The 13,345-nt window shown below is 43.6% G+C and overlaps 1 protein-coding gene across 2 annotated transcripts in view; it reads left to right on the top strand.

Annotated features, from left to right (window-relative positions):
* GALNT6 (polypeptide N-acetylgalactosaminyltransferase 6) overlaps positions 1-12,878 on the top strand; it is a 123,956-nt gene extending 111,078 nt beyond the window's left edge. For both annotated transcript variants that reach the window (XM_075337132.1, XM_075337133.1), the window contains 5 exons: positions 2,973-3,173; positions 5,781-5,912; positions 6,035-6,136; positions 8,986-9,144; positions 11,214-12,878. In XM_075337132.1, the coding sequence (XP_075193247.1) occupies positions 2,973-3,173; positions 5,781-5,912; positions 6,035-6,136; positions 8,986-9,144; positions 11,214-11,327 (708 nt within the window). In that variant the 3' untranslated portion in view covers positions 11,328-12,878. The remainder of the gene's footprint in view (positions 1-2,972; positions 3,174-5,780; positions 5,913-6,034; positions 6,137-8,985; positions 9,145-11,213) is intronic.
* The last annotated feature ends 467 nt before the right edge of the window (positions 12,879-13,345 follow it).

Here is a 13,345-nt window from a genome sequence, read left to right as displayed (position 1 = left end):
TGGATGGAGGTAAGAAGATGTTCGTCGCTCCTGCGGTGTCACACATAGCGATGTGTGCTGCCGCAGGAACGACGAACAACATCGCTAATAAGCAATTAACGATTTTTTTTTTATTCAGGACAACCTCTCCGTGGCGAACGATTTTGGCCACTTTTGCGATCGACTAAGGTCGCTCGTACGAGTCATATGCTGTGATGTCGTTAACGTCGCCAGATGTGCGTCACAAACACAATGACCCCGACGATAATACGTTAACGATATCGTAGCGTGTAAAGCCCGCTTTAGTCTTGGAACAGCTGATCGCTGGAACCTGTGAGTACGGCTCTACTACACAGCTCTTCGCTGTAGTGCCCAACATTCTCATGTTATTCTGAATTTATATAATATATATATATAATTTTTATTTTTTGTATGTTGAAGGCCTAGGGGTACTTTGCACGCTGCGACATCGCTAGCCGATGATAGTGATGCCGAGCGCGATAGTACCCGCCCACGTCGCACATGTGATATCTGCTACGGCAGCTGTACACGCACTTACCTGCCCTGCGACATCGCTCTGGCCGTCGACCCACCTCCTTCCTAAGGGGGCGGGTCGTGCGGCGGCCAATAGAAGCGGAGGGGCGGAGATGAGCGGGACGTAAACATCCCGCCCACCTACTTCCTTCCGCATAGTCGGTGGAGGCATGTAAGGAGAAGTTCCTCGCTCCTGCGGCTTCATACACCTCGATGTGTGCTGCCGCAGAAATGAGGAACATCGTACCTGTCGCTGTAGCGAAATTATGAAAATGACCGACACTACACAGATCACCGATTTACCACGCTTTTGCGATCGTTTATCGGTTCATCTAGGCTTTACACGTTGCGACGTAGTTACTGGCGCCGGATGCGCGTCCCTTTCGATTTGACCCCGACGACATTGCAGTAGCGATGTCGCAACGTGCGAAGTACCCCTTACTCACATGCACAGACAGGCAGACCTCTGCGGGGAAACTTTCCTGATTAGATCAGTTCACTGGCTTGCAGATTGTCTCCCTGGTAACTGACTCTGTACTCCTTATTTTGGGCTGAGCTGTACTTCACCTCTAAGGCAACCTATCCTTCTAGTGATGCATTAGAAATCCTCCCAATATGGTGAACGTCGGTTCCTTTTTTTTCTCTCTCAACTGCTGTCTCCCAACCGACTCTATTTTCACTGTGCAGCCGGAGTTGGCTCCTCCTACTTGTATGTGACTCCTACAGCTGCAGTCGCTGGCTGACTGCACTGGAGAAGCTTAACCCTCGGAGTGCTGCCTGTTAGCAACTTTAACGATCTGCTACAGTATACAATATACATAGAAAATTACAGCTTTCGTGTGAAACTGTCTCTACTTCTGGTATCCCATGGAGATGGCCACTTTGTGGGATAACAAATCTATCCATCAGCAGGGATATAGTGGACAGGTGAGCTGTAATAAGTACAGAAGGATATATTACCGTAGTAAGTGCTGCAAAATTATGTACCCAAGTCATTTGTTAAAACAAAGAGAAGTGGCCAAGCCTTCTTTTAAATTGTTCTCCATAGGGTCGAGGTTCTATACACATTAATAATAATGTTTTATTTCTATAGCGCCAACATATTCCGCAGCACTTTACAATTGTACAATGTACTATTGTACCACCCCGGGCTCTGCTGCAACCGAGCTGTTCGGATCCGGGCTCGCTGGTGGGTGGCTCGATTGTCTCCGGACCCGGGCGCCCTGTGGTCACTCCAATCTGAAAGGGGCTGGCGTTTTGGGGGACGTAGGTTTACGGCCGGAGCCGTGGTTAAGTTTGTGACGCCACCCACGGGTTGTGGTGAAGGTGGACACCACCGCTGTGGTTACAGGGCATCCGGGGGAGATGTTACGCAGCAAGATGTTAACCCATCCATGGGTAGGGATAGTGGCCCTGGGACCTGTTGGGGGGGGGGAAAGAGTAGTTGGGCGGTGCAGGGAGGTGCGCGGCCGGAGTGCACTGGTGTACTCCCGATTAGAAACACACACAACTATCTGGTAAACCAAGATGATGGTGGTTGGTGCCCGCAGCCGGCTGCAGTCTGGTCACCCACCCGGTTGGTGTTCTCTGCCTTTCTCCTGCACCTTTTTAAGTGTTGATGGACTACCTGAACTTGCAATACAGGAGTCCACTCCCTGGCTTGTGTATGTTGGAGGAGCCCTTTGCCCGCAGACGCTGGCCCGTGGGATCTCTCTGCCTGAGTGGTGGCTTTCTATCCCCCTCGTTGGGCTGTTGTCTTCAGTCGGGACTTTGGGTGGGAAAGGACCTTTAGTCCTGGCCACAATCGGTTAATTAACTCAGTCCAGTAGCTTCTGTACCTAGTTTCAGGGTCTGAGTACCCCCCTCGGTGCTCCGGTTTCCGAGTCGGTTCCCCGGGTCGGTACCGGCAGGCCACTACCCTGTCCCGGTCTACCACGGTTCCACCGAGTCATCTTCCCGGCAAATACAGGCAGAGGCCTCCGTATGCCTCCTAGCCAAAGGTGCCCGGGCTACAACCCTGGCACCTGTCAGACTGCTGCAGGCCTACTTCCACTCTCCTTCACCTCCTGAACTCACTCACTAACAACTAACTGACTGTTTTCCCGCCTCAGGCTCTCTGGCCTCCTCGGTGGGCAGGGCCAACCGCCTGGCTCCACCCCCTGGTATGCCCATCAAGCCCTGAGGGGGGGTGCCTAGGGTTTAATGTGTTTGGCTGCTGACACCTTGTTGGGGACAGGTGTTGTGCGGGGCTCTAACTGTGATTACCTGGCTAGTCCAGGGCATCACACTATAGTCTCATTTACTTATTTTGTAGATGAACGTCCCATATTCCGGACAGACTTATCATTTTACTTGTAATATATTTTTATGCATGCATCTATTGTCTCACATTTTATATTAGACTTCACTATTTGCAGAGAAAGTTTTCATTGATTCATATTAATATATTCTCATTTTAGGTCTGGCAATGTGGTGGACAGCTGGAGATCATACCTTGCTCAGTTGTTGGCCACGTATTCCGCACAAAAAGCCCTCATACGTTCCCCAAAGGTACGCAAGTGATCACTAGAAACCAGGTACGTTTGGCTGAAGTTTGGATGGATAACTATAAAGAGATTTATTATCGAAGAAACCAACAAGCTGCCAAAATGGTGCGAGAGGTAAGCTGAACAAGTTTCTGTTTTCCTACGATGGTTCATCATCATCCATCATGCCTCATGGGGAATCTCTTTGATCTACATCTAAAAAGTGGAGTTAAGAAAATATAGTTTTATTGCCTATAGCAATTTCTCAAATATCATTTTCTAATTGAGGGCTTCACAAAAATATGACTTTCTGTATTTTACAAAAGAAAAGAGTCGGAAATGGCTTTTCTTGTCACCTTACTAGCCCTAAAGACTTGAAAATGTATATCCCTATATTCCCTCTTACAGTGTAAACGAAGTAATAATGATGCATGGAGCTAGACTGAGATTGCTTGGCTGACCATCTTTCGATATTTTTATTCTTCTGCATCAGTGTTGTCCATTTGCAATGGCACATTTAGGAGCTTCTTGGGTGAAGTGAAAAATCTTTTAATGTGCCCCCAACCAACTATCACATGTGTTTAATAGTATTGGTGTTACATTAACAAAGGGAAACTTTTGGCCCCATAAGACTTCAGAGCTCAGATGTGACTGCAACTCCACACCCACTTTAATCTTTAGGCCCTTATCCATTCCATTATCCCATTACTGTGGGAGCGCCTGCCCTAACCAAATAATCTTCTGGTGAATTGTTGAGATGGTCCTATCAGTACATTTCTCTTCAAAGCCAGCAATTTTTAGTTCACGATTGTAAATTGTTCTTTGCAATATTATATATAGGCAAAGGAAAGAGACTGCTTTTGAGACTGTGTTGTGCTTCTAGAGAGATGCCTAAACTTTAAATAGATTTAAAATAAAAAAACTGATCCCATAAAGTTTCCTCCATTTTTAAGAAATAAAATGACCCCTTGTACACTGCTTAGTCACAAATTTGCTTTTTTTTCCCCCCAAATATCCAATACCCCCCCCCTCCTCCACCAACACTACTTTCAGAGAAAGTGAGAAAAAGCGCACAATAAAAAAAATGAAAAATAATTGTGTCGCGAGCGGAGGGGCCGCGCTCGCTACGCTCTGGTCCGGGGCTTCTGCTGCTGCTCAGTGGCTCAAGCATTGGGCCGGACCCGGGGACTCGAGCAGCGCTCCTCACCCACGAGTGGAAAGGGGGTGGTTTGTTTGGGGAGATAGTTTGTGACGCCACCCACGGGTCGTGGTGATAATGGGCACCACCGCTGCTGGTGACGGGGATCCCAGGAGCGATGGTAGGGAGCAGCTAGGATGTTGTCCCCTCCGTGGGTAGGGGTTGGTGATCCCGGGGCCCGGTGGTGAATGGGGAGGAGGGCTGCTGGGCGCAGTGCTGCGGTGCGGTGCCTGATGGCACTATTGTACTCACAAGTAAACCATACAGAGTCACTGGTAAACTAGAAACTGCCGGAGTCCACAGCCTTTGGTGCGGAGGGTGTTTGGGGTCCCACACGCAGTACAGCAGGATCCTGTTCTTGTTTTGCAGCCAGACGCTTCTTTCTCCTTCCTCAGTCAGGAATGGGGAGCCCACTCCCCCTGCAGTGATCCGGGTCACCCCTTGATGCCGGCGGGCCACTACCCGGCCCCGGCCACCTCTGGCCCCTTCCTCACACTTCCCTTCCTTACAGCAGCCAGGAGCTATATCCCCTGGTCTGCTCTCTTCACACTCCAAACTCACTCTGCTCCAGCCCCTCCCCTCCTGCTCTGTTTAGCTCTTACACTGGGGGGGGGGGTGTCTGTCCTGCTGCACTGGTGTGGGATCAGGTTACCAAGGAGGAGAATGACCTGCACTTTGCTGGATTTCTGCAGGTCTGTGACACCCTGGTTTTGCCAGGGCGTCACAATTGCGAATCACTGTTGTCAATAATTTTTACTCAAGAGCTCCAAAGCTTAATGTACTGAAGAATTTGGCATTTATGTTGATACACATACTTAACAATTTTTTCCACTATATTGAGCCATTCATTCACTAAAGAAGCGATTCCGATTCCACTTATTAGAGATTTACAATCTGGCTTTGAGTAATATTCTCCTCAATGTAATAATGGTTTGCTTATCATACAATATCCCTATTCTTCTACCCAACCAATATTTCAGTTTTTTTGTTTTTTTGCTAGTGTTTATTTTTCCTACTCTTAATACCTAACCAATATCTGTATGGCTTAGGACACATCCAAAACAGGTTGTACCATTCCTCCCATTATTATCTTCACATATTTGGCATTTGGTTGACTCGCTTACCCCTGTTTTATGCATACATTTTGGAGTGTTAAAAAAAAAAAAAAAAAAAAAAAAAAAGACTATGGATGAAGTGGAATGGAGATACTTTCCATGAGACTGTCAGGAAAAATAGGGGAAGTTTTTAAAGGATATGCGACCACACTGTCTGAAATTTAACCCATCTAGATAATATTCCTTTATCTTTAACTCCTTTTTTTAATTCAAATTCCAAGTAAGGATTTTCAATCCGTCCCTTACTTATTGCATTTCATAGATGTAAGTATTTATAACACTCTCTTTATTAGAGATTATATTCTTGTCCCAACCCAGAGACCTGGAGAACTCTTAATATTACCTACTTTGAAAACCATGGGATTGTTGATCACTATACATTGGTCTGCATGCTATAGAACTTGGTAAAGCATGTTTTTCTAATTCCAGAGAAACTATGGAGATCTGTCTCCGAGGCTGAAGCTGAAAGAAGACTTGAAGTGTAAGAACTTTTCATGGTACCTGCAGAACATCTACCCAGAGATGTTCATACCGGACCTCTCACCAACCTATTATGGAGCTGTAAGTGATGGCTGAATAGTTTTATAATCCTGTGATCAGTTCCATTTATCAAATTTTTGCTGACTTGAAGATGCACATAGTCACATTTATTTATTTGTATTCTGTCTTAATTTTTGTGCTAGGTTAAAAATGAAGGATCTCAGAGCTGCTTAGATGTTGGGGAAAATAACCATGGAGGAAAACCCTTAATCATGTATCCTTGTCATGGAATGGGAGGAAACCAGGTACAGACAGAAAACTAAGTTGTTGTTTAATACTTGTTTAAATATATTTTTTTTTTCTATAATGTTAGTTATGCTTTTAAAAAAAAAAAAAAAAAGTAACCGAGAGAAGAGACTATATCCGCTCACCAGCACAGGAGTCACCAAGTCGCTATTGTATATTAGGTGGACAGAGTCCAGCCCCTGTGTTTAGCAACATGGAAGAAAAAGTGAAGAGGATCCAGAAACCATAGAGAGCTGTTCAATCCATATTAAAACATGACTTTTATTGGGGGAAAAAATAAAAAATGGGACTAAAAAAACTCCAAAACCTCATGATGCTATCCAGGTCTACGCATTTCGAATAAAAACACTTAAAGGGAATCAATCACCAGGATTGTCGTATATAAGCTAAAGCCAGAGCTATACTGCCACTATCAGGCTGATTCTATACATACCTGTAGTGAGCAGCTCGGATGTTTAGGTTTTGAAATCCAAAAAAGTAAAGTTTATAAAATGAGCAGCTTCTTGAGTGACAGTTGCACTGGATCAGATATTACATTCATAGTTATCTCCTCCCCCTGTTAGAATTAGCATAAATATTATACAAACAATTCACTTTGTCTCTTGCAGGACCTGTGTGAGGTCATACCCATGAGACCAGAAGGGGCAAAAAACCTGATTCCAGAGATGTATCGCTTACTGGGCAGATTGTCGCAGTTTTGCTAGAATACCTGTTTTGTCGGATGTACCTTCCCCGCTACACCCGTCTAGCAGCTCCCTGTGAACATTGTGAAATGTCAGCAAGCTGCCAATTAGTGTTGGGGGCGGGGTTACACAGATTATCCTGACTCCTCTGCAACTAGTCCTTTAATGATAATCTCCTGCTGATAAAATATAGATTGCATTGAAACTATAACACACGGCATAATAGGTAGCATATCCCTGGAATCAGCCTGTCTTGCCCTCTATTATGCTGCTGTCTGATTAATTAGCAAAAGCTTCTGACAGATTCCCTTTAACAAGCTACATTATGTAAATGTTTTATAGAAAATTCCCAAATTTGTATTGTTAATTGCTTTCAGTTTTTGATACATACTTTAACTTAAATGTCAAATGACATACAGTTGTCAGTCATTCCCTTGTAATTTCTGCCTCTTACCGAAAAGATATATATTTTAATGTTTTAATATCTGTTGGTCCACTAGATTTGGAGGGAAGATCCAGTAGGAGAATTTCTCCTTATTATGAATACTTTTATCTAAATATTAGAACAAATTGTATAGAACAGGTGAAAAACTTGAAATTTAACCGACAACTTGCAATTTCACATTGCATTAATACAATGTATTGGCACATGTACACCTGTGTATTGCCTGAATTTTTTAATGTATTTTCCAATATGCACAGCAACATCGCCATCTACAGGATATTTGAATGTAACTATAAATGCACAATCCTGGTTAAGTAGACCAATCCAGGACAGTCGAAATAAGTGGAGTAATTTGAAACTCATGGGCCCCATATGCAAAAGCTCCAGCGAGTCCTCTAATTATTGCAAGTCTTTAATAGCATGGTTATTTTCATATAGGCCAAAGGGACTTTATGGGCCCCCTAGATTCCAGGACCTGAGTGCGATTGCAACCTATTAGAAGGCGAAACGGAGCAGGATAATATATAGATTTGTTGGAAAAGATTCAGTATGACTTGTATGTTATTCAGTGAAATTCCTGGTGTTGTATGTATGAGTCCAGTGGGCGGTCCTATTAGTGATTGAGAGCTATCTCTGCATGCACAATACAGGGAAGACTGTCCAATCTCTGTATGCATATGAATCCTGTGGGTGGTTCTACTATTGATTGACAGTCTTTCCTGTATTATGCATGTAGAGATGGTTGTCAATCACTGAATAGGACCGCCCACTGGACTCTTATGCATAAGCACTAAAGAATGTCAAGAAATAACATGCATGGTTTACGGAAACGTTTTGCAAATAAATGTATATCAATGTGATCAGCGTTTCCTGCTCTATAACAGTCTGCTGGCAGATCGCACCATTTTCAGTATGACCGGTTCCCTTTAGGTCTACTCTTTGCTCCTGTGTTATTCTCAGCCACAGCATTGTGGAGATGGTTAAACCAAGTTTAGAGGAAGTCTTCCTAAAGGCACCTTTACACATTGCAACATCGCAAACGACATCACTGTAACGTCAGTGGTTTTGTGACGTAATAGCGACCTCCCCAGCGACATTGCAGTGTGTGACAAGCATCAGCGACCTGGCCCCGGCTGTAAGGTTGCTGATCACTACATATCTCTCAGGACCATTTTTTGGTCCTTTGTTTCCCGCTGTGCAGCATGATCGCTAGAAAGTCTCAGTGTGTAAAGGGGCCTTTAAAGCGACTTCGTTAGCGACTTCCCTTTCAAAAAGCTGCTTTATAACATCCCCAATGACTAGCTAGGTCATTCTGCAGGTCCGTATCGCTGTTGCGTCGTTTTCCAGGTTTGCCTGTTTGACAGCTCACCAGCGACTCACCAGAGACTTTCTAGCGATCCCACCAGCAATCCCAACCTGGCCGGGATCACTACAAAGTCTCAGTGTGTAAAGGGGCCTTTAGTATGGAGACCTCAGTTGTTCCAGAATCCAGAACTAAGTGCTGATGCTGTCTTGGAGTCCAGTCCTGAAGGGGCAGGAGAGGAGAGACCCTGGGTGCTGACTACATGGTGTCTCAGACAAAGGTCTACAATCATAGATGTTTTAACAAATTGCTGTGATTTACTTTTTAAAATGTAAGCCACTTGATGGAATTATTTCTATTGTCATTTGTCTTTCATTGTTCATGTTTAATGTTTCATGTCTTGTTCATGTTTTTCAGTACTTTGAATATACATCACAAAGGGAGCTCCGCCATAATATAGCAAAGCAACTGTGCTTATGTTCCAAGTATGGTGCAGGCCAGGTAGAGCTCAGAGAATGCCAGTTCAAGGGAAAAGGGACAAGTGTCCCAGGCAATGAAGAATGGGAGTTCACAAAGGTACACGATGGTTCATCTTAGATATTCAGCATTATTTGCTTAACTATTGTTCAGTAGAATACGGTACATGTATATGGCAAAAAACAGATTGCCAACAAAAAAGTTAAAGTTCCTGGTGCCGTATGTTGCTAATTGTAAGAAATGAGAGTTCATTGTCTGGCTAGCACATAAAAGGTTCCATCAGGAACATACTATATTAGACACCTGCTTTTTCATGATTAGTGCTTCTTGTATTGGACATGTGAATCTGGAGTCAGCATAACATCGAGTGACCACGTTCTCCATGAATTGGTTCCAGTGTCAATTAGAATGAGAGAATTGAGCAGGAGCGATTTAGAATGACGCATTGGCCATTACCAGTGATAGGCTAGCCGGGGCAAGTATTTTAGAAACTGCTAATCTGGGGTTTTTGTCCTGTACAGACATTAGTTTACCAAGAGTGGTGAGACCTAGGAACTCCCACCCCCTCCCTCCTTTATATGTGCATGCACGCACGCACGCGCGCCCCATCATTGATGAGTTGTTAGGGGAGAGTGTCGAAATTAGTCCTAAGATGGAGAGTCAAGAATATTGTAGTGAAGTGCCATGCTGGTGTGAGAATGCACAACTTGCTGCTCCTTTGCATGGATGGGCTATAATCAGCAGGTGCTTCACTTGTGTGCTATTGTAGTTTGAGGGAGACTGTAAAACTAAAGCATTGTCGTTGACATTTTATAATATCTGTTTTATATCCCATGCGGCATGGAGTATTGTCCTTCTAGTCTTGGAGATCTGAATCCTACAGGTCATCTGTTGGACAAGGTAGAACAGGCTGTTTTTGTCAGTGTCTCATCTAATTTGTGGCAACTTGGAGAAGCTATCCTGTTCACATGGATATTCTGTGTATGAACATATAAGCGCTTATACACAGGACCTAAGACATGCGTGCAGAGCCTTATTGTTAAGAAACAGGGACCTTACAACTCCGTAGCGTGGAACGGCATGGCCACAATCAGCCACATGCATTATCATAATGGTTCCTTTGGGCACTGCATGTATGATGATATTCTTCCCTAGATGTAAGGCTGGTTTCACACTACGTCTTTTTAACATCCGTCCTTAACGTTATTTTAGCGGACAAGCGGATCCAGTGCAAATGCGTTTTCATTTCAATGCATTTGCAATGGACTCGCGTTAACATCCGTTCACCTGCGTTTGCGTGCGTTATAGTGCGGATCCAGTGACTTGCAGTTTTTTAACATGTTTCAAAAACGCTACTTGTAGCGTTTTTGAGTTCCGTCCAAATACTGCAAATTGCTGGATCCTGACTATAACGCACGCAAACGCAGGTGAACGCTGGCGTGCTGATAGACAGGATCCTGCTTTTGTACTGAGCATGCCCAGAAAGTACTGAGCATGCCCAGAACCAGTCTCGCGTGATCTGTCTATCTCTCTACTCCCTCCCTCACCCTCTCTCTCTCTATCTCTGTCTTTCCCCCTTCCTCCCTCCCTCCCTCTCCCCCACCTGAGAGCTGCGGACACTCGTAACCAAGGTAAATATCGCGTAACCACTTCTCTTAGTTACCCGATGTTTACGTTGGTTACGCGTGCAGGCAGCCCCGCTCCTAGCAGCTGCAGACACTCGTAACCAAGATAAATATCGGGTATCCAAGGCCGATGTTTACCTTGGTTACCAGCGTCTGCAGCTGTCAGAAGCCGGCTCCCAGTCTAGCTCCCCTCACTCCCGATCACATGACTCCAGTGCCCGCCCCTAAACATCCAGTGCAGGATCCTGCAAAATAACATATGCGTTTGCATACGTTATTTGCTGTAAAAGCAGGATCCGTACTTCCGCTAAAATAACGTTTTCAGCGGATGTTAAAAAGACGTAGTGTGAAACTAGCCTAATACCTGCCAAAAGAATTCCAAAGAAGTGTGCGATACGTATTTGTATCCTGATGACTCTAGATGAGCAATATTTTTGTGACTCTTGAAAACAAAACCTCCCTGTGCAATGTTTAATGTTTTCTTTATAAAATAATAAAAAAAAATTTGTATAGTAAATGCATTTTGTATTTTTTTCTAAACAGGAGCGATTACTGAAAAACACTGGCTCAAATTTGTGTTTAACATCACGAGGAGAACATCCAGCCACAATAGACTGCAATCCTGGAGATGTCCATCAGCGATGGGGCTTCAGCTAATCCCGATGGATAGAGACTGTTAGTGAGGGCTCCGTCTCTTCAGTGCCTTTCATTCTACTGGATCCCGCTGAGATATCTGAAGATAAAAGTCCCCAAAGGAGTCAGAAAACCTTTTCACTTTTGTCTTCCACTGATACGTTTACATTTTAGAACGGTGCCTTGAAGGAAGAGTAAAAAGAAAAAAAGCAAAAGAACGTCATTACCATTAAACCGCATTCATAAAGCTAAACTCTGAAATAAGTGGGGCATTTCAGAACAATTTGGGTACTGGGGTTCCCCTTAACTTGATATTTGGATGATATGAACAAGGTTTATTTGCACTAGCTGCTCTTTTATACACTACAAGCGTGCGATATATAATTACTGGTTATATGATTGGAGTCTTGATGAGGTTCCTCTGTGAAGTGACATGCTGCTTTTGTTTCTTTGTAGCAAATTCCTAGGTCTCCTAGTCAGAATCTAGAGCAGGCTTAAGGAAACTTTGGGTTTCCACCTGCTGTGAATCCACAAACCTCTACAGCAGAAGGAAAGCCATGGTATAACTAGAGCATATGAAGGTGTCCTTTCTGAATGTATGGTCATGCTAAGGGTTTTCTACACTGGATTACACCATCTCTCTACTATGGACATTTAAAAGACAGACCTGCTGGGATTTAGTGAAATTTCCTCTACCAATACTGTACGTCTTTCCTTCTGCATGACCTGAACAAAAACTAAGTTTACCAGATCCACCCATAACTTGCAATGAGGAGAAGAGAATCCTGGCTACGTCTATCACCTCAAATTAACTTGGCCGCACTGTCCTTTTTTTATTCTTTTGTAGGCCGCCTGTAAGACCTCTACAACCTTTCAGGCTTTGTGATCCCAACATACTCAAAAAAAACAAAAAAAGAAATCATTGCCTATTTTTTTTTTCTTAATATGAGAACTAAATCATTGCCTTTTTCCATTTACAGAAAGAAATAAAAGTTCTTCCAGCTAAGAGCAGTTTTAAGATACTACTGTACATTTTTAATAGTGGTACGTGATAATTTGAAGATCATGTGTCACATATATACACTGGATAAAAGTTTAATGCCATCCTAGATCTGGTAAACCACAAGTTTGTTGCTACTATATATGATAATGGATAATGACTGGTGCTCTGTACAACTATCGCTTTATCATTTTCCCTCAGTCAGCTGAGATACGTGTGATATGTCAGAATTGCAGCTTCTTTTCCAAAATGCTCAGTTTTAATTTCTCTTGTTTTTAAATTTTTTTTATTGCTAAATATCTATTAGGATGAAGGGTAATTATTATTTTTGTTTGTTTCCTCTTTAGGGAGAATGATGTTAAATATGAGGCTGAATCACTGTGACTCTATGATTAGTTAAGTAAGACAGTAAGGACTATGCCTAAATTAGGCTTCCTTTAAATAAAGCAGAATGTCCTACGTGATTCTGTATATTTATAATTTTGAAATCATTGTGTACAAAATGTTAAAAAGTATTGCGGCAATTGGTTACAGCTCCGGTCTGTTAGTTAAAATAAAATACTATTTTTCATTGAGTTATCTAATCTTGTGTTTTGTCTCTTGGTGGAGCATGGAATAATAAAATGTAGTAAGGAAAGATAAAGCAAAGAAACATTAAGTACCGTATATACTGGCGTATAAGACGACTTTTTACCCCCTTAAAATAATGGCTACAGTGGGGGGTCGTCTTATACGCCGGATATACACCTGGGTGCTGTAGTGCGCCGCTCCACTCCGTCCACGCTTGGATTCTGCCTCCATAGCGACGAGGGAGGAACTTCCTGTCACTGCTGCTGAATGGCAGAGCGCTGGCCAATCAGAGGCAAGCAGCTCTGCCTTGACGTCAGCGCTCTAGCAGGGAAGTTCCTGCCTCGTCGTTATGGAAACGCGATACACAGCCCGGCCCCGTACTGGTATATCATACAGCATATACAGCGGATATATAGCGGATATATAGCAGGGGGCCGCACTGTGTGAGGAGGTGTTGTTTTTTTTTTCACTG

This window comes from Anomaloglossus baeobatrachus, chromosome 2, assembly GCF_048569485.1.
Source record: "Anomaloglossus baeobatrachus isolate aAnoBae1 chromosome 2, aAnoBae1.hap1, whole genome shotgun sequence".
Lineage (NCBI taxonomy): Eukaryota > Metazoa > Chordata > Amphibia > Anura > Aromobatidae > Anomaloglossus > Anomaloglossus baeobatrachus.
This window is presented reverse-complemented; position numbering and strand designations above follow the sequence as displayed.